The sequence below is a fragment of the Labrus bergylta genome, chromosome 1 (assembly GCF_963930695.1).
Source record: "Labrus bergylta chromosome 1, fLabBer1.1, whole genome shotgun sequence".
Classification (NCBI taxonomy): domain Eukaryota; kingdom Metazoa; phylum Chordata; class Actinopteri; order Labriformes; family Labridae; genus Labrus; species Labrus bergylta.
In genome coordinates this window covers 24,195,668-24,222,006 of record NC_089195.1, presented here as the reverse complement: position 1 = coordinate 24,222,006, position 26,339 = coordinate 24,195,668, and the positions used below count along the sequence as shown (strand labels likewise).

Genomic DNA, 26,339 nt, shown 5'->3' with positions numbered 1-26,339 from the left:
TGTCCACGAGTGATTTCATATAGCTTTTACGATATTGTGTAACATATGAGGTGTGAACAAACATGCAGATGTTCAGATCCTGCAGTGTCCTGCTTAAGGAGTGACCTCCCACCTTGAATTGGCAATGTATAAGGGGCTATATTTTGCCATCAAATCAAAGTTACATATGGTCCATAACAGACATGCATCCTCATCCTCCTTCAGTTAGACTATATTTATAACATTTCAACATTTAACATATAAATGTTTGCTTTGAAACCAGAGGAAAAACTATCCAGAATTTGTTATGGCACCTGCGCCTTCCACCCTGAGGACCAATCACAGCTTTCCTACGTCTGACGCCCAGTGACGTAGTCGAGCTGTGGCACTTCCTAGCTGGATTTCTTAGCTGAACCGAAACCAAACGCCCAACATCAGAATGCAGCTCTCCAGGTAAACAAAAAATATTTTAAATTTCGGGGCGAACTAGCAACTATAACGCCGTTCTGCTTATTTTAACATTGCGGTGTTCGTGATTTTGCATCGCTAAAATTGACAATCGGCGATGTTGCAGCTTTGCTAAGGTTAATTAGCTAACGTTAGCTCACTGTTAACTTTAATGGCTTGTGTGGGTCACGAAGGCGCATATTTAGGTTCCCTTAATAACCTGTTTTAACAGCTAATGCCAATTCATACATTATACCTACACACGCAAACATGTCTGCACAACGCAGACCCAGGCCACTCCTCTTTTTCTCTCTCCCCAACATCAAGCTATCGTAACCTGAAACACATTACAGCTGGATTATTCAGATACAGGATATACACAAAACACAGCTGGCGTCTTCTCTTCAGGTGTTGGCTGACGTGCCCTCTGTGTTACTAAACCTGAATGTGTCCTTCCACACGGTTAGTAATAGTCCCAGGTTTGTAGGTACACTCAACTATAAATATTGCAACAGCCTGCTTTTCCTCATGATGGGTATAATGTTCAGTTTAATTCAACCTACAGAGGCATTTAAGATGTCGTGTTGTTGACCTGTATTGCATTATATTACAACAAAATTAATTAATTAATTAATTTAGATCACTTCTAAAAATCTGTTCTTTGCTTCAAATGCTAGACATGTTTAATATGATTTTTTTTTATTTTTTATTTTTATTTTTTTTTACAATTTCCCTCATTTTAAATAAACATCTTCATCAAATGTACTTTAATGGAGGACAAAAAAAAATGAAAATAGTCTCATTAGAAAAGGATGGACCAGTGTTTCTTCCTTTACAACATGTAAGTAGATCAATGTAGATGTAGTAATATTTGTTTCAGCTTTGGTAAAAAAAAAAATTGGAAAGTTGAGATGTTTATTTGTAGTGCTATTTCAATTGACCCCATTTATTTCAGTTCGGTCTAATTCACACATTGGCAGTCGAGTGCAGGTAGTACAGACAAGAATGATGATTTTGTTCACACAAATGTTGAGGTAGACGGCAAACAACTTTTGATCCGGGTTCTGGCTGTCCTACCAGGCTTTGATTTATTTGGTGCCTGGTTCCATGTTCTTTGTCTTATCGTGCGTGATGTCCATTTGTGAATATCCCACGGCTAACTCGGTCAGTAACATGCATATTTTTTTACAAGTGAAATGACAGCAAGGCAGCACTGCCAGGAGCTGCTTAAGCTGGGATTACACCGACACAGTTTATTTAAACACTCTTCCTGTTCCTCTGTCATACAGCTTACGTCACTCTCACACACAGCCACACCCCTCCCTAAGCCCATCCTTGTTGTATTATTAAAAACATGCAGTGTTCACACGTGGAGAATAATGATTCTTGTCTGTTTCTTATGATGACAGATGCCTAATAAACCTGTATTTTATTTCCTAGGGTTGGAATTTATATGAAGAGGAGAAAGCGGGGCTGCTCTCAAGCCTAAACATTTCTTGTCTTCCACCATCTGGCATCAGACTCGCTTCCCCTTCAGATTGGTGCTCACCCCTCCTCCCCTCGCCAACATGCTGTGTTGGGGGAATGCAAAGGATGGACAGTTGGGTATCGGTGCAGAGAGGAACCCCATGTTTGAGCCCAGGATTTGTCATGTGTTTAGCGACAGGGGACTAAAGGAGGTGGCTTGTGGAGGGCAGCACTCGCTGTTCCTGCTGCATGATGGTAGTGTGTACACATGTGGTTCTAACAGCTGTGGACAGCTGGGCCACGACAAACCAGGGACGTCTCCAGGTAAACTGACCTCTCTTTAATCTGTGCAATTATATCACACCACCCTGCAGGCAGCACTCATGTAAGTAGGTGGGTGTAGAAAAATATGTGAAAATGCTGTTGAAACATAACAAATCAATTATGGGTCTGTCTGTCAGACCACCTCTGAAATATCTTAACAACCAATGGATTGCTTTGACTTTTTAGATTGTCATTACTTTAGTACCTGTATCTGGACTGTATTGTAGACAGGCCAGAGGAAAGTCTTGCTGAACCAATCATTATTCTGAATTTGTTTCTGGCTTGCAGCAAAGATGGCGTAACAAAATAGTGTAGAAAGTGAACTTGTTTTGGTGGAAATCCCTGCCAAAGACAATAATGCCAGATTATTTTCTTATACGAATACAAGTTCAAAATCTTCACATCACAACTTGATGTTTAATATAGCAATTGAATTTTTTTTTATAAATTATCAAATTCAAATAGATGAAGTTGAACTTCTAAAACAGGCCAATGGCAGGTTCATACTCGCAGTCACTCAGATTGGACACCAGCAGCATCATGAGATTAAAGGTTTAAATGAAATGCATTGACTACTGGATGGATTGCCATGAAAGTTAATCAAGAAGTTCACCGTTTTTAGAAGATGAATTCAATTAACTCAAAACTCTTAGATTTCCCACCGCCATAATCAGGACAAAATGTTACATGTCTGAAGTGTATCAACAAATATGTGCGTGCAAACTAATGACTAAACCATCGGCTTTGTGTTCAGTGCTGATTAGCAAAAGTTGCCTTCTAACAGCCAACTACAAAAGTGTTAAAGATTAACACAACAATCGTAGCATTATTTCTCCAAACATGTCACCATGCTGATGTTAGTAATTATCTCAAAGCATCAATGTGCCTAACCTCAGCTTTATAGAGTTGCTAGCTCGGCTGCAGACTGAAGTTTTGAGGTTTTACCCACTGATTCTGCAGAAAACACACCTAAGTGTTAAAATGAAAGTGCAGCGGCAGGTCTGATTATCCAGCTGTTAGATATCGTCAGACCTGCATGGTTCATATGATGAGCTTCTTTTCACATCTTCAGGATGTTGTTAAGTTGTATTGCACACTGACTTTGATTTAATGTAAGGTTGATCTACAAAGCTTCAGCCTAAACACGTTGTTAAAGTGCCTCCATTTATCTGTAGCGTCTGCTGCAAAGCTCACATCTAACCACATACTGATTTCTTGGACGCTTGAGACACTCTCAAACCCTGTGAAGTGATTGCAGACAGCAGTGGATATGTGTTGGTATGTGGGCGCAAGTTTGTATAGTGTGATACTTTGTATAGGCATGTGGGTGAAACTGTAACAACAATGAATAAATGCAAGACTCACTGCACCTTGAGCGAATAAAACTAGTGTATTCTCGGTGAAAAGTGAGTGGGATTTCCTTGATGAAAACCCTCAAACTGAACAACTTGCACCTAATATTATTTTTGGTTTGTAGTATTTCCTTAAAGTATGTTTATATTTATATCATTAGCAATTCATCCACCTTACACAAGCCTCTAAATGAGGTGGTTTGTCAGATATTCTCTAATCTCCCTCCTCTCTACAGAGCTGGTAGGAGCTCTGGACACTCAGAAGATCACGATGGTGTCGTGTGGTCGGACCCACTCAATGGCGGTGAACGAGCAGGGTCAAGTGTTTGCCTGGGGGGCCGGCGAAGGGGGTCAGCTCGGCCTTGGCACCTCGGAGACGGCTGTTCGAATACCAAGGTGAGTAAAAGCGGGCAGTAAAACACCAGGAAAAAAAAATGGAGGTTATGATTTGAGCATTAATGAGGACAAGGGCTGCTCAAACAATTATTTCATTGGTTTGACCCATTCATCCAAAATATTAGTAACAAATCATTGGGATCTCATTTAATGAGAATATAAAAAAATCATCATAATTCTTTCATGTATTAAACTAATTAGAGAACTTCTGTGTACTAGGATAGTGATGTTTAAAGTGATTGTGAACTACTTGCTTATGGTGGTTAGAGAGATAGAAATATCAACAAAATAGAAAATTTAAGACAATCTTTGAGACTGAGTTGTGATTTCATTGCATCATTAAATGACACCTGATGATAAGAGGAGAACAAGGATGTAGATGTAGGACAACGTGTGGTTTACCCACACTTTGCAGATCAAACCTCATCAGAGGTGTTTGTTTTTTCACTTTGACTGTTTTCATTTGTTGCAGTATTGTGTATCAGGAAACTTCCACATGAAATATTTATAATGTTAATCATTTAAATGTATGAATAATTTATCAATTTTTCCCCCTAGGTTGGTCAAGAGGCTGTGTGACCATCGGATCTCTCAAGTAATGTGTGGGAATCAGCACTGCATTGCACTTTCTAGAGGTGAGGAAAACACAATCTGCTCTTAATACTAATACAATTAAAACCTATGTTTCTAAACTCCTATCCTCCATCCAGGTCAGACTGATGGCCGCTTCAACTTTGCAACATTTTGCATCTCACAATCATCTCGACTGGCAAACTGTGCTTCATGTTCTCTAACCTGTTGTCTGATGATTATTTCTCGTTTCATTTTTGTTTGTTACTATGACAACCGGTTGACTTTCACCGTGGCTTGTGTGCGAAAAACTCGAGACATCACTCAAGCAAACATTCAACCAAAACATACTGCTCAAGCTTCCCAACAAGTACAGACGAATTGAAAGAATAAGAGTTGTGAAGCTTCTTTTCATAAAATATTTGATTTATCTGAGAAAACAGACGCTGAATAGAAATGGCGGGACGTATAAACAGTGCATGACAATTAAGTGTAATATTTGTTGCAGAGCCTCTGTCTTTGTACTTTGGTGCTACACAAAGTTATGGATCTCACCAGGCACTTGGGCAAAGATAACATTAATTCTTTGAAACATTAAATCCGTCATTCTTTTGGCATTCTACCTACAATTAGACATTTGCACCAACTAGCCTTGGTGCAAATGTCTCTATGTATTTTAATTACTGTGAAAAACTGAACTGTACTGATTATATCCCTTCGTTGATGTCCTGTATTTGCTTTGCTTTTTCATAATGACATAGACATATGGGTCTGAAATACAGTAAAGTAATGAGTTGTAATTCAGAAGGACATATAAGAAAGATGCAAAGTGGGGTCCTTGAGAGAAGGTCTAGGGTAGAAATCTGGTCCATATTTGCTCTATATGTGGTCTCTGTGTATGAGATGTACTATTTTAGACAGTTTATGTATTTAGATACAGCAACCAAATTACCTTACAAATGTTATAGTTTCCCCTGAAATGGCAGTTGTTGGTATAGACGCACATTGAACCGTTTTGTGTCTCTGTGCTTTCCCTCCCAGATGGCCAGCTGTTCACATGGGGCCAGAACACCAGCGGTCAGCTCGGTTTGGGGAAAGGAGAGTCCAGCAAGCTGTTCCCTCATCCCCTCAAGTCTCTGGCTGGAATTCCTTTGGCACAGATAACCGCCGGGGGAGACCACAGCTTTGCTCTGTCCTTGTCCGGAGCGGTTTTTGGATGGGGCAAGAACAAAGCTGGCCAACTGGGTCTCAATGATAAACAAGGTAATAACCAACCGGATAAAAAGCAGCCATTGTAAAGAGATCATGAAAGGGTCTGTATTCATTGTTTTGTATAATGCAATAGTAAGGCGCTTCCTGCATGAGAGGTCTTTCTTTTAAAGATGCACTAAATGTTCTCAAACAAAAGTTCAACATTTAAAATTAAATTCATTTAAAATTGAGAACAAGTGGTATTATAATGCCATGCCATTTTTACCCACTTTAACACTGTGCAGAAAGGATGCTTCTAAAGTTGTTAGTGTGTTAAAAGGTATTATTATCATTATTCTGTACATCAGACTACAGAACAGCGTGACTTACTCGCTTGTTTTTGTTCCTGTCCTCAGATCGTGCTGTCCCGTGCCACATCAAGTTCTTGAGATCTCAAAAAGTTGTTCATATTAGCTGTGGGGATGAACACACAGCAGCACTCACAAAGGTAACGATATAGACAAGCGTTCCATCCGTGCTTTGCAGAGCGTCAAAATCTTAGGTTATAATGCATGCCAAAAACATTTTTAAAGTCCACTTTGGCTAATTGCTTCTCAGTTTTGGAAGCTCTCTTGCTGTGCTGCTTTTTGCTACATGTTGCATGATATGACCTTGACTCATTCATCAGTCAAAATCAAAATGTTACAATGCAACTCTGTAATCTCTTGACCACTGCTGGAGAAAATACGTACAACTCTAATACGATGCCAAGAAAAACTACAATAAACAACATGAACAATACAATCTCTCTGGCAGGATGGCGGCTTGTTTACATTTGGTGATGGCGCGTTGGGTCAGCTGGGTCATGGCTCCAGCAATAATGAACTTTTACCCAGACGAGTGCTGGAGCTCATGGGCACTGAGGTTTCCCAGATCACCTGTGGCAGGTACACACTTTCACAGAGTTGCACAATGTGATACAACTCTGTACAGGTCTATCTCTACGAAGTGTGAGAACGTTGTTTATGGCAATTTTTGAAGTTGAAGTCTTCAGGTTTGTAGTCTTGTACTGCATGAACTTGAGCAGTACTTTCAAGGGTCAACTTCATTGACTACATGAGAATACGATCTGAATCAAGGAGAAGTTTATTGCTCAGTTTTTAAACAGGAAGATTGTTTGTCTCTGTTTTGATATGTAATAATTGAAATACTATCAGAAAGAAGGAAACAAAAACAGCAGAATCAAGAACCACAAATATATGAAAGAAACATTTTGAATAGAATCATTTCACATTTGATACATATTCATGTCATTTAATTTAGCAGAGGTTTTTTTTAATATGAGGAGGGAAAGATATAAGATATACATAAACTTACAAAGATGCTTAAATGTAAACATTTTCTGTCACAGCATGACAATCAAAAGATGAAATAGTCAAATTAAAGGTCACTGCTTTGGGTTTAAATCAAGCTCTAAAGGACATCCTGATAAATGTGACGTTCACAGGCTGCTTCTGTTTCTCTGTGTCCTAAAAGTGTGAATTTGTTTTTGTTGTTGGCAGGCACCACACGTTGGCGTTTGTGCCTTCCTCTGGTGTGGTGTATGCGTTTGGCTGTAACAGCCATGGGCAGTTGGGCACTGGAATACGGGGTGATGCCAGGAGCCCATTTCCTGTCAAGGGCAGTTTCCTGACTGGAAATGTCCATAGAACAGGTGAGCAGCAGAGGACTGGGTTATACATAAAAAACATGTTAATTATATACTCTGTACGATTGTTTGGTTTAAATGGCTTTTATAAAATGCCTGGCTAGTACATTATGATGATTTCCTCGCCTGGGGTTATGAAAGTGTATCCTGATTATTTCATTGAATGGCTTATTGGAGAATGTTTACTTATGCTGTTTCTATTTCCTTCATTTTCTAGAATCCAAACATTATACAGTGACCAAAATCATCTGTGGGGGAGACCATAGCTTCTTGTTGTACTCCACTAACCAGGTATGTGATTTCATTTTTTAAATCCTCTCTCCAAAGCGTGTTGCCTTTCTATCAGCTGACTTCAAATCTATTACCACTTCTTCTTATTGTCCTTTTGATTGTCATCTCTCCCCTCAGAAAGCAAAGCATCGTTATTTGGAATCAAATATATTTAATACTGTTTGATTTAAAGTTAGAAACTTGTTGAATGTGTCATGAAAACAAAAAAACCTTTGCTGAAGTGAAACTGCCAGCCACCAACGCTAAATCAATAATTCAAGTTAACCCTTTCATAATAAAACAAAACAAAGCTGATAAATTATATTAGAATCTTTCAGTTTTTACAAACGCAAACAGGCAGACCCAAATCATTTAAACTGAAACTGATTTAGAGTAAAGAAGCAACAACAGCAACCTGTAATTAAAACATTATTGAAGCTTTGTTACGTCAGTTCCAGGATTTCACCACAAGGTGGCATTAATGTCTTTTAAGATTTGACTAGTGTTTATAAACGCTGTAAATGGAGCACTTGTCTGCTGCAGATATCCAGCAAATTGTCAGGAGTGCGTTTTGATAAAGAAATAACAAGCATTCAGCCTCTCCGTTGAAATGCCCTCAGGAGTGGTTCATTTATTTGATCTTCATGAAGGAGAGGGAGTCGGTGCAGCAGAACGAGGCCCAAATGTCTCTGTGAAGAGCGGTGACACTCTCGGGGGGGACAGTCCAGTGCAAACAGTCTTTAAATGTTTGTGCTGTTATCTCTCTGTTTCTCTTCCTCTCTGCAGAGTTTTGTCGCCCCAGAAGACTTCAGAGTGATCAACGTCAGTAAAAGTCTCTCCCCAATCACTTATGAAAGATTAAACTCATGGAGGTTAAAGCTGATGTACAGCCCAGATTCTAGTGTCACAAAGTAAGTCCAATCAAGAAGGCTATTGAGTGAAATGCTCAGTGTTCGTTATTTTTTAAGGATATATATTTAACATATCGATTATGTCAAACACATAATATTCTAGGTTTTTGTGTCTGCTCTCTTTGGTCTGATATTTTTCCATTGTGTTTCTTTTCCCAGTGACATCATCATTCAACTCTCATCAACAGCTTGTTGGAACGCCAGCTTCTTGGACCAAAGGTGCATAAACACAAAGTCTGTACATTAAAGTGTATGTTTCTGTGACGGACAGTCAAACAATGTTGAGGTATTAGTACTTCACTTTCACATTTAAACATCTTTCATTTAGTGCCACTTTCTACAACAATTAGTTATATTATTATAATTAACATGGGGTTTTTTCCTATCAAGGATATAGCGCCCCACACGCACACACACACACACACTTAACCTTTCAGAGTGTTTAATTAGAAAGGACCGATTGATGCTATTGGAGGTAAAATAATTATTTTATTTTTCAGTGGAAAAAAATCAAAGATTAGAGAAAAAGTAACAATTTTGAATCAGAACTTTTCTTTTCCCATCTTTTTCTCACAATCCCCCAGGCACTATCTTGTCCCCCATAGGACCCCACCATTATATTCAAGTTAACTGACTATATAAGTCAAATCTTTTTGCACATAAGAAGAGAAAGGGAAATTGTGATCCAAATGTAACAGCAGGAATGAATTGTTCCCACCTTGCACGAGGATCATATGAGCTGTTTGGACAGTACAAAGATATCATGCAACAAAAATGAAAAACAGGGCCGAAAGCACAGACCGTTACATGAAGTAGACTGCTGGGAAGTCTGTGAGACTTCAGATTTCTCTGCCCATAACTCGATGTAAAGGCGGTGGATGTATATCAAACACTCATCAGCAGATACTTATCATGAACAGAGGATGAGCTCTGGAGGCCAACAGGGTGGAAACCATCTTTAAATGAAAGATGTGGAACTTAATACTTAACTGTCTGCTGAAACACACCAAGTAGTACTGTTAGCAGTAAACTGTAGTTAAGGACTTAATACTTGTGGTTCTTTTTATTTAATCTTAATTCATACGAGACTCTCAGAGCTCTCAGTGATGTGGGTCACAGATAAACCTCACAGAGTACTATGTGCATGGTTGGTTATTGTTTGGCAAACAGTGTGCACAACATCAGATCTGATGTATCAGTGTTATGACTAAATAGAACGGATGTTATACGAATGTGATGGATGACACTGTAAAAAGGTGCCGACCTTCATGTGCAGGGTTTTGTTGGCTTTGTGGCCGTGTTCTGGCTCGCCGGCTGCATCTGACTGAAATACTTTCAGGCTGAGTGTGTTCCCCTTCACCAGTGTTATTAAGACTCATGTCAGAGTTTTATTTAGACTGTTTTGTTTAATCCAAAATACTGTGTGTCTTTTTTTATATCAAGGCTTTACTGTCCCTGGATGTGACTTCTAAACTATTTATATCCTGTTAGTGATCACTGAGACATCAAAGATGGTCCAAACACTACAATAATCACCTGTTGTTTTGCTTCTCTCAGTGATGATACACACTTCAAAACCAACCCAAAGATCCCGGGCATCGATCTCAACTCCGTCAGAATGCTTTTTGAGACGCTCAGCAGACCGGCTTTCTCCGGACTCCTGGAGCAGGTATTGACTTGTAGTTGATTTATGTTGTTAAATGCACAAGCTAATATCCTTTATTTAGGGTTACGGTTAGCCTAACCCTAACACAAACCCAGGTAGGGTTTTTCTAATATTACATTTCATAGTACTAGTTTAAAATTCCCCTTTAACTCCCATTGTTGCCTCTTTTTCCGTGCTGTAATGAAATAGAGAGTTTGTGGTTATAAAGTGCATTACAGAACACCACACTGCTGTTGTCAGAGCGCCTCCTCCTGGTGAAGAATGAACACCAATTTTTACACAGGGGGTCCCGTTTCATTTAGTCAGGTCACAGATGTCTTTGAAGCTGCACTTATCAGTACCTTTATATTGAATGGGTCAAGTTTATCACCTGACTCTGTATTGTCCAGTTCTATTGACTGTTTAAGCATCTTTCAAGTTATTACTTTGGCTTTACAGCTCTATATGTTCTGTTTTAGTTCACTCTCACTCTTGTTTACCGAAAAAAAAAAAAAATAATAATAATTCACAGTATGGTGTGTGTCCAGTGCAATGTGACAAAGTAAGCAACAACCTGGTTTATATAGTGGACCATCTGCAGCTTAAGATACCAATAATTCCTTCAGAAATTAATTGGTTTGCTGATGAAGAAAAAAAATAAACAGAGCCAAAAGGAGAGTGAACATCTTACCAGGATATTCAGGACAAATAGACTGAAAAAAAACCTGATGCCATTCCCCTTTTCAATGACTTATTGGTTTGCTTTTTAATCTGTTTTTATCTGTTGTATTCATTGTCCATTGGACTTCTACTTCTTAGCGTCGTCTTGTGTTGGATGTATGTTGCTTTTACTCCTGACTGAAAGACAAATGGTCCTCTCAGAGGGATGATAAAGACAACCTTGAACCTCACCTTCTTTCGGTGGCCATTAACACGACTCCAATTGAATTCTATCGGTGCTTTACGTGTGCTGAATATGTATTTAGTTAACTTGTCACTAACACACAGTGGAGACATCAGATGGTGTGTGTACGTACTCTTAATTGGCCACAGGAAGAAATTATGAAACCGTTTTAAGCAATTGATGTAAGGACAGCTCTTCCCACCTATCACCCTTTCCGGGCATGTTCAACAGAACTTGAATACTCTCACTCTCAGAAAACCAGGATCAAAGTTTGAAATGGAGGATTTACAACTAACTCCAAGTCAAACCCTGGTACTTTAAATCTGAATAATTGCCAAACAAAAGGTTATATTTGGAGATATTTGGAACCCTGGATATCAAACAGTAAAATGTGTTTTTTGATTTGATCATGTGAGACAAAATATCCCAAAATGTTTACTCTTGTTTTCAAAATAAACAAGTTAAAGGTCTGGGGATGGATTATCCAGCTTGTGTTTAATAAAAACATTATATGTGAACATGGCACTTGTTTTGAAAGAACATTTTGTTCTGTGGCAGATCCTGAGTCATACCCTCTAACATTAGCTCCACACTGTTTGTTTTTGACCTCATGCCTTTCAAAGCAACATGAATTAAAATCTGTTTGGAATAACAAGGCCAAACTCCAAACCACTAAAAGCCTCTCCCAACATTCAGTTAGCAATACGTCTTCCTCACTGCCCTTTTATTTTGAAGTGGAATAGTATTTCATAAGTTGCTCTGCTTGATTTGTGTAGACTTGCTCCTTTCAAACAGATCACAGTAAATTACAGTAAATACGTTTTGTTACTATGTTATTAAAAGTGTAAATATAAACATTCTGTCATATGTGTCCTTCTTCTTCCTGTGTCCATCCGGCTTTTTAGGCCAGCAAGAGTTTTGAGAGTCTTCTAATCCCTCAGCTACCACGCTCCCCTCCTGACGTCGAGGCCATGAGGATCTACCTCATCTTGTCTGAGTACCCGGCTCTGCTGGACTCCAAGAACTACATCCGCCTCACTATCCCCCTGGCAATGGCCATCCTCCGGCTAGACGCCAACCCCAGCAAAGTATTGGGTATACTTGCATGCACACACTTTCTTTCTTTCTAACAGAACTCCTATGGTAGCTTATTACTCAGAACATGAGGTCATGACAAACCCACTATGAGACTTCTCACCACAAGACTATACATTTTTCATCTGCTGTATGTCAGCATCTCAAACCGGTCCATGTCTCTTGGGCCGTGCTTGTTATGCAGAGGAAATATTTAGATCCAGAATCAAGGTTTTTTAAGGGTCGATGTTAATAATGGGGAAAAGGGAAAGAAAAGAAAAGACAAGAACTTAAGACGAATCACACTGGAACTTCTGCCTTCCCTGAAGACACATGCTCACTAACAGTTTTCATGCATGACCTTTAGGGATAGAATTTTTGGTTTCGGGTACCTGATTGTCTAGTACCTAAAGTACTGATAAGCTCCTGGACAAACGGGAATCCTGTTGTGATTTAAACTTTACAGTCAGCCTGCACTGATGGAAAGTCCTGCATTTAATAAGACGACTGGCACAACAGCAGAAAAGTCCCTTTATTACAGCTGCCAACTTTCCCTTTAGTTGGTTCTTATGAAATAGCTTTTATTAAAATGTTGCGACCCATCTTCTCTGCACATTCTAGAAGCATTCGCCTCTGCTTCAAATTTTTAAATATACGAGCATGAGAGAGAATCCTGTCAGCCTTTGTGTCACAGCTGACGGGAGTCTTCAGTCTTTGATAAATATTCGCAAAATAATGAAAGACATAAGAATTACAGCAACAAGCCACCTGCACAGTAAGCATCAAAAAGGGCTTAATGAATAAAAAAAATCAATAAATAACCTTTATATAACCTATCACATCTTTCCGGGTAAAATGACAAGGGGGTGATTATTATCGCAGAAATATTTTCCTTGTCTTTTTTTTTTCATTTTGATAATAAGAAAACAGTTTCAGTAATTAGTCAGACAGCTTTGCTTCCTGATATAAATGTGCATTTCCATGCAGTGTTCCTGTGCTCCTTATAAAAAAAAAAAAAAAAAGGACCAATCAATAACCTTCAACCTGCAGAGGACTGTGGAGGACTGAGATTCTGTTCATGACTTCAGGTGTATCACCTGAGGGTTGTAACCTTCAGATTTACATCAGGCGTAATGATAAAATGACCTTTTTTCATGTTGCGTCAGCTTCCCTGTCATTCTGCATGCACACCCTCTCAGCCCGGGCCGGGGAGACCGATGTGTCTTTATATGCTATTATTAAACTGACAGCGCCTTGACATGTTTGGTTTCAGTAGAATGACGTTCATACTGTAACACTTCTAAGTGTGTAGTGGAAAAGCTCCAACGTACCGCAAGACCCATCCCAGAGCACATTTTAGACCAGAAACCATTAATAATTCAAGATGAACAAAGGTGAATCCACAAGAGTCCGTATGCTACAGTCAGAGTTCTCAAAGCTCTTCAAACTGTCTGGGGAGTTTATTTAAAGGCATTCATTTCCATTGCGTATCAACTTAAAGTTCTAAATTACAAATGTTTCTTTTCCACTTTAGAATAAAATTAATCAACTTACATATTTTGTGTTTTTGCTTTGATGTGAGGTTGTTTTCATTCTGAAGTTAAAGACGTTAAAGTGAGTTTGGTGCTTTACATAAAACGAGTTTTAAAATTACCATTTAAGAAATAATAGATCAAATAAGGCTGGAAATCAGGATTTATGCAGGAAGTATTTTTTTTTTTTTTTGTTACTAATGAGTAAATTTGTCTTTGTTTTATGCACCAAATAATAATTGACGTATTTTGGAGAAGAGTATGGATAAGTATTGGTATCAATACCGGTATTATTAAAATCCGAACATTGCCCATCTCTCAGGACTTTGCTTTAATGCAAGAAGTTTACATCTAGAAGTGGATTTTTTTTACCCTGAGATAAAAAATAAAAAAAATGAAGTTCATTAAAATCTGGAACCAAAGGCCTCTAAACCCTCATTCTGGTCCTTTAGACAAAAGAACAAAAATAGAATCAACATATACTACAAGTAAAAATGCTCTCATTAGGCAGCGTGTTCCGCTGCAAATGAATAGATATACTTTACTCTATGTATAGTTTGCATGGTAGCTGTGGAGCTGTAGAATACTGTATTTTACTTCTGTGGGGTTAAATCAGTAGCAATTCAATCTGAACTGAACAAATGTTTCGAAAGGCCGTGTGGGGCTTGCATGAAGCATTTGTGTGCTTGGAAGAAAAGTGCTGCACGTCCATCCTGTCTCTATGACAACAATCTGTTGACAACGGGCGCTGACTGACACTGCTCTGTTGCTTTTTACTGCATATTTTCTATATGAGATCATTTATTTCCCAATCAGACACGGAGCAAAGACGTGTGATGTGGGCAAAAAAATACCATCCGTCATACTACAGGAAATATCATACATTTGGGAAAAGTGCGCTGGTGACGTCAACAACGCCTCTCTGAAAAGTAAAAAAGATTTCAACCTGAGGGCTCGGAGCAGCCACAAAAAAGGGCGGAGCACTCAGGAAAAAAAATTCTGGGCACTGCACTTTTTCTCTAAACGGCCACTTTCTGCTGCAAATACGCTCTGTTCATTTCAAATAATTGAAAAAAGACACTAAGAAAAAAACGCTAGGGTGACACATGGCCTAAATCTGAAAAGTTAGTAGTAGCTCATTTTTTCAATTCAAAGCACATAGTTGCATTCGATCACTTGTTTAAGTAAAACATTCAGGTCGAGTGAGGTGTTTGCTCTATAGAATGAATTTGATGTATCTCTTTGTTCTTGCAGATAACTGGTGGTGTTTTGTGGACGGCAGCGTGTTCACCAGAATGGTCGACATGTACAAGAGCATCGTGGTGTTTATGCTGACAGGAGGAAAGACTCTGCTCGTACCCCTGTTCTACGAGAACTACTTTGTTGCCACTCTAAGGCTGCTGGAGAAACTCCATAAGGTATCAACGCAGATCACCTAATGCTATGTTTAACAAGGCGTCTGTTCTCCGACTGTCTCCTCAGTGCACTCTAAGGAGGATATTTATATTTTGAAAATGTGTTTGTTTCCATATCACCAGGTCAACTTAAAGGCCAACCATGTGGAGTACAACCGCTTTTATATCCCCGACATCACCAGCCTGGTGGACATCCAGGAAGACTACCTCAAATGGTTCCTGAGTAAAGCTGATATTGTGAGTACTGACATTCTCCCACCATGTTTCCCTACCTCCGTTACCTGACACACCCAAACACACACGCAGACACACTCACACTCACAATCTTAACCCATGTCGTTCACACTGTGCATGGACAGCGTGTTACTATTTGTCATACTTTGCTACCCAATAAGATGTGATGTTCACATACAAGCCCCTTCAATATAACCGCTGGTTCACATTTTTAATTGTATCTTAGGTCTGTTTCAAACTTGCTTAATCGACTTTGTTTCTCTCTTATTTTGTTTTCTAGAAAGTTGGATCATCCCCTTCACAGGTACTTTATTTAAAGATTGACCTTGGAACAGTTTCAGTAATATGACACGCTATATAAACAACCCTTAAAAACAGTAAGAATAATTCCTTATTTCCTTTCAGAGTGACTTTCCCTCCGTGAACCTATGTGCCTACCCGTTCATACTGAATGCTCAAGCCAAGACAACCATGCTGCAAACAGATGCTGAACTGCAAATGCAGGTAGCTGGTGTGAATGTTAAAATGATTGAATTATGGCTTAAGAGTTCCTAATTGTGTTTAATGTGGTTGTTCTCTTTTATCATCTATCTTGATTTTTGTTTTTTGTGTGTATTTCCTGTTTTAAAGATGGCAGTAAGCGGTGCAAACCTGCACAACGTCTTTATGCTGCTCACGCTGGAACCCCACCTTGCCAGGAACCCATACTTGGTGCTTCATGTGCGCAGGAACCATTTAGTTAGTGACACATTACGTGAGCTCACCATGTACTCCGATGTGGATCTCAAGAAACCGCTTAAGGTTAGAGTAACAGCCAATAATCTGAAAGTCTGACAAAAGAACACTCTTCCTGTTTCCACAAACCTTGACCTCTCCCTTCCCTCAGGTGATCTTCGATGGCGAGGAGGCCGTAGACGCAGGCGGAGTAACGAAAGAGTTCTTCCTGCTGCTGTTGAAGGAGCTAATGGATCCTGTTTATGGGATGTTCACACATTACAATGAGTCAAACCTGCTCTGGTTCTCAGACAAAGTAAGTCACTCTGCAGAACAACACTACACTCATATGACCAGACTGTACAGAGAATAAGTTTTTTTAAGATTTCAATTCTTTAATTTACTTTATGCAAGTCAGTTTGTTTACGTTTAATTTAATAGTATCATTTTACGAGTAGTTAAAAGATGCTCACATCATGTTCATGTTAACTGTAATGTGTTGTTACTCTACTGAATAGTGCGGATCTTTTTCGGATCAGTCCTTACGGTTCCATGATCTGCAGATGAAAAAATATCATCATGATATAAGATAAAGTAACAGCGGATGATTCCCTCTGCATAGTCATCATGAGAAGTAAACAGTGTTTAAATAGCGCCCTGGAGACGTGCTGTACAAATGTAAAATATTTTACTAGCGTTTTTTTGTGTGGCCCTTGACGGTGAGATTTTAGCAGTCTACTTTCCTCCTCTAACTGTGTCTACATGTATCATGCATCAGAGGAATGCTTTATTATGACAACAGTAAGTAGCTGAACGATATCTCGTAGTCTGCTGTAGTCTATAGCTGTGACTTAGCTTCACAAACTCTGTGACAGAGCGCTGTGTTTGGCCAAAATGACGACGATATAGTCTCCAAATGTTTTGTCTAACTCAGACAGAAGCAGCCTCTTCAAAGATACGCACACATCTGCTTAATGAACAGTGTGTTTATGCTACTTATTCAACAAACCTGTTTTTGTAGATTACAGGGAATGTGTTATTCACACAAACATTTCTGTTTTCTATTTGTAAAAATTGATTTCCTTTTTTCCAGGTTTACAAACTCTGTTATCTGTCATAAGTGCTCCGGCTGTATTTTTAAGCTTCAGCTGTGTTTTCTAGGACACATGGTTGTTCCTGCTATCACACAAAGTGAAGTGTCCGTGGCAACATCGAGGTTTACAAAGCATAGACCTTTTATAATGGAAACATGTCCCTGAATTTCAAGAACAGTGATCCTCTAAAGTCACTGTGACTCCTTTGGTCACCCTCTATCTCTGCAGTGTCAGACATCTTTTCAACTAGCTCTTGTTTATTAAAGAGACTTGTAAGATCTAAAAATCACATGAACTCAGACCTTATGGAAGGATAGATTTAAATGTCCAGATACAAAATAGAAATATTGATTTTGAGCTCAAGAGGTCAACCAGAGAATAAACAGATGGATAGGAAGTTAAAATGAACATCACTGTTATTGATCTATGTTTCTAATATGTTATAAAGTCGACCAAAAGGTCAAGAAAACTGAAATAAGGTGTTAGTACAAGAACCAAAAACTCTTCTTTTGTAAAGTTCTCCATAACTTTCTTATAAAACAGGAGTTGGTTTCTTGTGATGAAGTCTCTTTATATTAGTTGGGTTTTGTCCTCTCAAAAAAAAGGTAATAACACATATTTTTAACATAAACAGTAATCTTAGTAAAATAAGATGTTATTCTAGTAAAAAAAATGTAACCGGTAATCCCAAAATAACCGCATGTAAGAAATGATTGCACACCCTGCTGTTCTCAGCTTCTTATAAATGGTATTAAATGACATTTATTTTCTCATGCTCACTACACCTAGTTTGTTTTAACATCTGGATTCAACGTGTGACAAGTGTTTCAGTTGTCCAGCTCCAGGGATTAATGGTGGGGTAGATGAGTCTCTGTTTGAATGATAAATGTTGAGAATATATCAAACTGATGTTGAGTCATCTCTAGAGTTTTCTTGTGAACTTGGGACGACACAACACTTGTAAAGCTAGATGTTAAAAACGTAAAAGTATTATTCATGGACGGATTATCTTGACCACAGTCCTTGGACACAAACTCGCCCTGGCGCCTTACCTACACATGCAAATATTACACTTTGTGTGCCCCACCACCCTTGACTGTCCCTTCCCTGAAAAACCACTTAAAGAAGGCTTAGAATTTATAGTCCAATATTTTGGGCCCTGGGCACTTGCCAGCTCTGCCCATGTGGTGATCCGCCTGTGGTATTATTAACAGCATCAGTCTGATCATTTATTTTCTCATGTGTGTTTTCAGTGTTTTGTTGAGCAGAACTGGTTTCACTTAATCGGGATCATCTGCGGTCTGGCCATCTATAACTCCACAGTGGTGGACCTGCACTTCCCCCTGGCTCTCTACAAGAAGCTGCTCGACGTGTCAACAACGCTGGAGGACTTCACGGAGCTCTCGCCCACCGAGGCCAGGTATCCCAGAAGTAGAGGCCAGGAAGTAACATCACGATACAATACATTTAGATTAGGCAGCAGCTTTGTTTTATTGTCGGGAGATGGTCATCGTTTTTTGAGGAATGTTAAAATCAGTTTACCTACAAATGTAACGGAATAGTGTAAAACTCAAAAAGTGCTTTGCAAAAAACACACAAAGAAGAATTGGAGTTTGTGGAGAGGTCATAACAGTGTCATCGCTTACATAACCTGCATGTTTTTGTGTTAGTAGAAATCAAATCAACTGCCGCTGGGGAATCCTGCTGCCCTGATTTAGAGTAGAGGAGTCAGCACTTCCTTTGTGCATCATTGTTTCCAGTTTACTATTGATTTTAAGATTAGACCGCTGAAAGCTACAAGTGATCAGTGCATGGTGTTTATTTAAGAGAGAACACAACCACAAAGGACCTAATGTCCATGTCAGTGTACGTTTAATGCTCTTTTCTAACAGTGTTTCAGTCTGACTGACTGGATCAGCACAGTGACTATTAATAAAGATAATGTAGATTATAAAGTGTATCTTTTAAAATGATAAAGATTATGTTTAATGTATTGGCTTGATTGAGATGACATGCATTTGTATTGTCTCTTAGTATTTTAAAAATACCAACAGCGAATGACCTCAAACTATAAAGTGATTGTATTTGATCTTCTTTCTATGTTCCCTGTGTTTTGATGGTGAATCTGACACTCCCTCTGAGTCATTTCCCATGCTTACAAATATGTTTCCGTCTTACTTTCAATCCGACAGACAGCTTTGGGTGTTCCCTACTATATTTGTTTGATCCATGCAGCTGTCAGGCACAGCTGATCCCTGGTTTCAATTTAAAAGTCAAACAGGGACAGATGAAATCCTGTGATGACGGGTGTTTACTATAAATTGTCTGAAGCGGTAGACTCTACTGAGCTATGATCACACTGATATAGTAGTATAACATGATCGTAACATGCATGACGCAGCTGTTTTGAAATGTACGTCATGTCTTTACTCTGTTGCATATTTACTGAATGATGGTGATTTTGGTCCCCATTTAGATGATGACTGTGTTTTCCATTTGCTCACATTCATGAAATCTTAATGTTGGTCCATCTGTTAAATTTCATCAGGAGTCTACAGCAACTTCTAGACTATGAAGGAGGCGATGTGGAGGAGGTGTTTCTTCTTAACTTTGCTGTAAGTGCAGCAATTTCATCTGTTACTCACATTGATTACAAGTTTAGAAAATAAGGTCAGAGTTTTTTTCAAAGTTAATTTTGTTTGACATTAAGAAACAAATCTCATCTCTGATCTTCATGCATCGTTTTAACTGTAAACTGTTTCATTCGTTTCACTCCTGCAATGTTAAAAGGTGTACCAAACTCCAGCTTAGACTACTTGTTGTGCACACTTTGTGTTCAGATCACCAGGGAGAACTATGGGATGACAGAAGTCAAGGAGCTGGTACCTGGAGGAGAGAGCATCAGTGTGGACAGAAACAACAGGTAAGACTGCGCAGCAGATCAAATATCAAATCTTCAAAGATTACATCTGAAATTCATCAGCTCTCCATCTCTAAATGACCTTGTTCTAGGTTTTTAAAGCTTTCACTGTGTTTTATTTAAAGGTCAACAGATGATTCTGTGTTTTTCTCATTTATTTTTTTTCCAGCTCTGAGATTATCGTGTGCACACACAGCTGGCAGCTCACTTCCCATTGTTCCAAGTGAAGGTCACATTCATTTTGGAAACACATTAAAAAAAAAGAAAAAAAAAAAAAAGATTTTGTTATGTTTTGCGTCATTCAGCGTGTGTTTTTTCCGGCACTGAAAGACCCTGTTTCTTCAGCTCGTCCTTGAGCCAGTGGCATTGATTACAGTGATAGTAGGGGAGACAGTGGAGGGTGGGTGGTGGGTGTGGTGGTGTCAGCATGTCTGGCTGCTTGAGCTGAGCAGATGGCAAGGCCTGCAAGTAGTTCCTGCAAAAATCCCCTCAATATTTACTTACTAAGATGGTACCAGGCGCCTTTCAAAGGCACAGAGTAGTGGGCAGGAGGTTAGACCTGGTTGAGGGCGTTGGGGAAGGCAGGAGATGTTTTTGTTGTTATTTTTTAAGCGAGCTACAGTATTTTGAATTTGATGCAGGCTGCAACTGGGAGCCAGTGTAAGGACATTAACGGTGCAGTGACATGTATTGTTTTGGTTTGGTTGATGACCATGCTGCTGTGTTCTCGATCACCTGTCTAGGTTTGAGTGTACATGCAGGGAGACCTGCCAATAAGGAGTTGCAGTAGTCAATTTGTGACATTAAGAAGAGCCTTTGACAAGTTGGGTAGCAGGCTCTGGCAGGTAGGGTCTGATCTATCTGATGTTTTACAAGCCACTTGAACGTGAACCTGTGATTTACATGTTATCTTTGAGAAATGATTTGGTCTAAATTGTATTTCCTGCCAGGGTCAGAGTTCATAATTAAACTAAAGCTGCACATCTTTTACATAATGTCATTTCACATGTTTTAACACCTCACTGATGTAAAGTGGTGTTTCTATAAAATAAAGAATAAATACTAATAGCTATCACGCTATTTTTATGGCTTTAGCATTATAACTATTGAAAATATTTTTGTATCAATCAATTTATCAATCTTAATTTGTATAGCGTCAACTCATAACAAGTGTTATCTCGAGACACTTTACAAAAAGCAGCTAAACCTTACTCTTTGTCTGTTAACATTACGAAAGAGCAGGTAAAAAGACATTACTCATTGTTATGTTACAAAAAGCAGCTAAAAGACCTTACTTATTGCTATGTTACAAATACCCGTCTTAATCCATCATGAGCACTTTAGCAAAGCAGCAAAAGTTACAGTGGTAAGAAAAAAACGTCCTTTCAGCGGCAGAAATCTTCAGCAGGATCCGAGGCTCATGACGAAACAGCCCTCACAGCCCTCACAGCCAAGACTACGCCGGGCTTGAAAGAGGGATAGGGGAGATGGGATAAGATGTGTTTTTTTTTTTTTTTTTCACCGTTTTAATCTACCTGAGCAACTTCCGAAGTGAGACGTCACTGAGTTATAAACAAGCTCAGGTCAGGCTGGATGGAGAGGTCGTTGATGAAAAACACGATGGAGAAGGCAGAGAGTGTTTACAGCCCCATCGTCATGTCTTAATTGATTATTTCCTGGTAAACTGATGTGTCAGCTGCTTTGGAGAACAAATCAATGATCTGAATGTTTACTCAACCTGCATGTTTGTGTGTTTCAGGAAGGAGTTTGTCGAGGCCTACCTGCGCTACGTGTTCACAGACTCGGTGAGCGAGCAGTACTCTGCCTTCTCCTCCGGCTTCCTGAAAGTGTGTGGGGGGGAAATCCTGTTGCTGTTCCAGCCGTCTGAGCTGATGGCCATGGTGGTCGGCAACAACAACTACAACTGGGAGGAGCTGGAGAAGGTCAGTGTGGAGATTAATTGATCTGTGCCTGTGGTGTTTTTAGTAAAAGCAAAGAACACAACACTTACTGAGTTACTGCAAATGTCTGTGCCAAAACGTCTTCTTATTAATAATTCAGCATGAAATAACAATAGAATAAGTGTGATCTACACAGGACATATTTGAACGGATGCATCGTAGGCATTGTTTATATCTTCATTGAGCTGCATTGTTGGTTTGGAGGACAGAAGCTTTTCTGTGTGGAGTTTACATGATCTTTCAGATTACTCCAGCTTCCTCCTTCAGTCCAAAGACGTGCCCGTTAGATTAGTTGGAGACTCTAAAATGGCCGTAGGTTTGAGTGTGAATGTTGGATGGATGGATTTCTAAAAGGAATACATAAAATCCTGAATTAGATATCAATTATTACAATCATTTACTCGTTTTAACACCGAGAGTGCTGGTTCAACTACTACGTAAATCTGTTGTCCCTGGTTTTCACATATTCATCTGGTGATATCAGCTCTCATGTGCAGATGTCCCTGTTGTGCAGATTACATTCTATAATTCGGATAAGAGTTGGGGCTTTTGTGTAAGGCTAAAGCTGTCACAGAAATCAAAGCTGATTTTTTTTTGAGATATGTTTATATATGTTATGTAGAACGTAGACAAAAATTAAAGAAGCATCTAAGGAATCTGTGTAACTTAAGTTTCAGATTGGCTGTTAAAGAGTGATGATCAAACTGTGAAAAACGTTTCATCATGTCTCTCCTTTTTGCAGAATGCCGTTTACAAAGGGGAATACACAGCCACTCATCCAACAGTCAGATTGTTTTGGGAGGTTTTCCACGAGTTCCCTCTGGAAAAGAAGAAGCAGTTCTTATGTAAGCATTGAATAACCTCGTGTCAGCTTGATTCTCACGCTCTGACCCTCACACGTCTCTTAAATACTTCAGTAAAAAGTGCTGGATGTTCCTGTGTGAGACCTCTGTGTTTACATGTGTGCAGTGTTCCTGACCGGCAGCGACCGTATCCCCATCCACGGCATGGAGAGCCTGCGTATCGTCATCCAGTCCACCACAGCTGAGGAGCACTACCTTCCGGTGGCCCACACATGCTACAACCTGCTTGACATGCCCCGCTATCAGACCAAAGACATCCTGTGTCGCCGCCTCACCCAGGCCGTTGAGCAATATGAGGGCTTCAGCCTTGTCTGAGGAGGGAGAGGGGGTGGGGTGTGGGGGGGGGGGGACTGCAGCGGTTTTAATGCACTTTAACAGCAATACACCACCATGTCAGTGTGAACAGAGTGAAAGAGGGGAAGGCTGCTCTCTTGCTATGCTCTTACAGGATTGTTAAGCATCTTGAATCTGAAAGGTCTATCGTTGAAAATGCAGAGTCTAATTGTTTTTTATTGTATTGGGCTAAGTTTCATAACCTCTAGAACATTTGCAAGATCTTAAAAAGTCTTATGTTTGAGTATTTGTTTGATGTTAATTACTGTTTTACAGAAGAATGACGACCTGGGATTATAATTATTGTTGGGACTTAAATCAAAAGGCTGAGCAACTCGGGGTCTGGGTCTTTGCTTACTTTTTTTTTTGTCTTCTCTTTTTTTTTCTTTGTTTTAGACAGCTGTGTATTTTATATTCAACTCCTTAAATTCTATTTTTCACTGTCAAAGAATTCTGTTGTTACCTCGAGACAATATATAATTTTTGTTACTGTTAATTTATCAAATAGAGTGGTTATATTTTGACAAATAATAATGTGTATATGTTTGTAAATAGCACTTTGAATATAATCTTGAGGAGTGTTTGTCCTGCTGATCCTTTTAAATCTGGACACCAGCATGTCCGCCACCCGACTTACAGGACAATGGAGGAGAACGAGGCCGAGGTGTGCAGGATAAAATGTGGTGATTATGATTTGCAATCCCTATTTCCTTTTGCGTTGTGGATAACACAGAAGCTGACTTTGTCTTGAATCTGCATTCAACAGTGTTGCCTTCTACAGCATAACCTACATGAAGAGCTGACTTTCAAAGTTGAAGTGGTTGTTGTTTGTGTGCATGTTTTTCAATGAAAGCAAAAAAAAATGTGACTCCTTGAAATTTTATCATTCTGGGACATAGTGTTACCTTTATTAGCTTTCTTGCGGAGAGTTAGCTAGATGAGAAAATTGGCCCCAATTTAACGTGTGTTAGTTAAATATAATAAGCATCCAACTAGCTTAGCTTCATGGCTGAAAAGTGGTGAAAACAGCTCGGCACACATACAGACAGGGGCGTGTCCAGACTTGTATGGGGTGGCCCACCTGGGGCACTGGCTTATGCAGGGGTCACATGAAGTGTGTGGCCATTTTCTTTTTTTACCCTTTCTATCCCCCCTAATGTACTGATAAGTAACACAATTTGGCAACATAATTCTCCTTAGCTTGGTCTTTAGGGACTCAAAAACAAAAATGTATGCGCAATTAACATTGAATTGGGCTGTCTTTACTGTTGAAAACAGCCAGAATAGTTTAACTTAAGTCCCGCCTCCTGATTAGGCAAATTGCCAATCATATATTTGGATTTTGGGGTGACAGCTGGGACCCTCTGGACATTGCCCTGCATACAGAGTTGGTTTTTATCTTCACAAAGAGTGTAAAAATGATAGATATACAGGTCACAATAGAAAGTTTAACAAGTCTGACTTTTGTTAGCTGGCCAGTTTTCAGTTAACTGCTCAGAGATAAAGTGCCATGGCAACCTGAGACACATCATATACTTTGTTATTGGATTGACCTTTCAGATTTCAGCCTTACATTTAACAGTTGACAGATTTCAACAGTTTGAAAGTCCAAACTCGCTGTTTTCAGTCTTTTAGCCAAGCTAAGCTAACTGGCTGCTTGCTCTAGCTTCATATTTAGCTAGCTAAGAGCACTAACTAACAAGCAGCTAACAAACATGTCCCAAGTTGTCCTTTAAAGCTGAATATATACCGTCATCATTTATATGAATAATTATAACAAGTGTAATAAGATTTTTCCCGATCCGCTGATATATAAATTTGGACATTTGTGGCAGGACGATATATGTGTATACCACACAGTGTGGGCAGATGACCTGTTAATAACTACAGATATATATCGACTGTAGCCTATCTATCATATCACTTGTTCCAAAACGTGTTTAAATTCAAGTTATTTATTCCTACAGTGAAACCCTCTAATCCAGAATGATGTGTAATTAGGTTGTGCATCTGCGTGAAATGGTCTTGCATATATTTATATTTTTGTATATTTCATACATACCAGATATATCAGACAGTAAACATGGTCACACTAACACAAACATTTAGCAATAACCTGAAACAGCCCAGTATTGTAGTGACTCTGGGTTAATCTTCTAAAGGTCTGAAACACTGGACTCTTCTGAGACGTTTCTTAGGATGGTTTTGCCCTCTTGCTTAAGCTCTATACTGCATGCACACACAGGTTCTACATGTTTGATGGAAACAGATTTTTTCCTGCAGAGTTTAGTACTATGCAAAGGTTTGTGCTGCCCTTGACTTTTTTTGCACCTTTCAATGTGCTTCAGAAAATGGGATTTTCGCATATTTGTCTGAAATATACACAAAGCTCTCTGTTCCAGACAACTTTTTAAATAAAAGAAGACATTGTAAAACACTTCCATTGTGTTTCATAGTTAAATACAATGTAGAAACTAGGATCTCTGATGTGGAACTGATGTCAATATATAGTCTGTTCTACGACATTGGGCTGACATGAAATCCTGATGTTGAATTAACTTTGGATCCTGATGAAGTACTTACAACAAATCCTGTTGTTGAACTTCAGATTCCAACACTGGGCTGACATCAAATCCCAACATTGAATTGACGTGAGATACAGATGTTGAGCTGACATCAAATCCCAACATTGAATTGACGTGAGATACAGATGTTGAGCTGACATCAAATCCCAACATTGAATTGACGTGAGATACAGATGTTGAGCTGACATCAAATCCTGCTGTTAAACTTACTTCAGATCCCGACCTTTGGCTGAAGTAAATTCTCGACATTAATCCTTTATGTTTGGTTGACTTCAAAACCTCAGTGTAGTTCATAATATGCATGTTTTGTTCAAGATGCTGATGAAGATGGTGTGTAAGAAAAAAGGCTAGGCTAATTCAACAGAGGGTCCTAACTGCATTAAAGGTCAACAATGGTCTGCTAGCTCTGTTTAACTTTTCATGTGCTTTCTCTATGTGGAGAATTGTGTC

At 39.2% G+C, this 26,339-nt stretch overlaps 1 protein-coding gene across 1 annotated transcript; it reads left to right on the top strand.

Annotated features, from left to right (window-relative positions):
* The first annotated feature begins 344 nt into the window (after positions 1-344).
* On the top strand, positions 345-25,741 carry herc3 (HECT and RLD domain containing E3 ubiquitin protein ligase 3). Its single transcript, XM_020628879.3, has 25 exons — positions 345-432; positions 1,867-2,217; positions 3,806-3,965; positions 4,524-4,600; positions 5,577-5,798; positions 6,143-6,234; positions 6,543-6,673; positions 7,289-7,440; positions 7,652-7,725; positions 8,491-8,615; positions 8,775-8,834; positions 10,173-10,284; positions 12,070-12,259; positions 15,025-15,188; positions 15,309-15,422; positions 15,700-15,723; positions 15,825-15,923; positions 16,050-16,220; positions 16,306-16,449; positions 18,481-18,647; positions 19,776-19,842; positions 20,068-20,150; positions 21,907-22,090; positions 22,851-22,953; positions 23,078-25,741. Exons 2-25 carry the CDS (start codon positions 1,995-1,997, stop codon positions 23,284-23,286), a joined length of 3,147 nt encoding a protein of 1,048 aa, XP_020484535.1. The 5' UTR covers positions 345-432; positions 1,867-1,994; the 3' UTR covers positions 23,287-25,741.
* Positions 25,742-26,339: the final 598 nt, after the last annotated feature.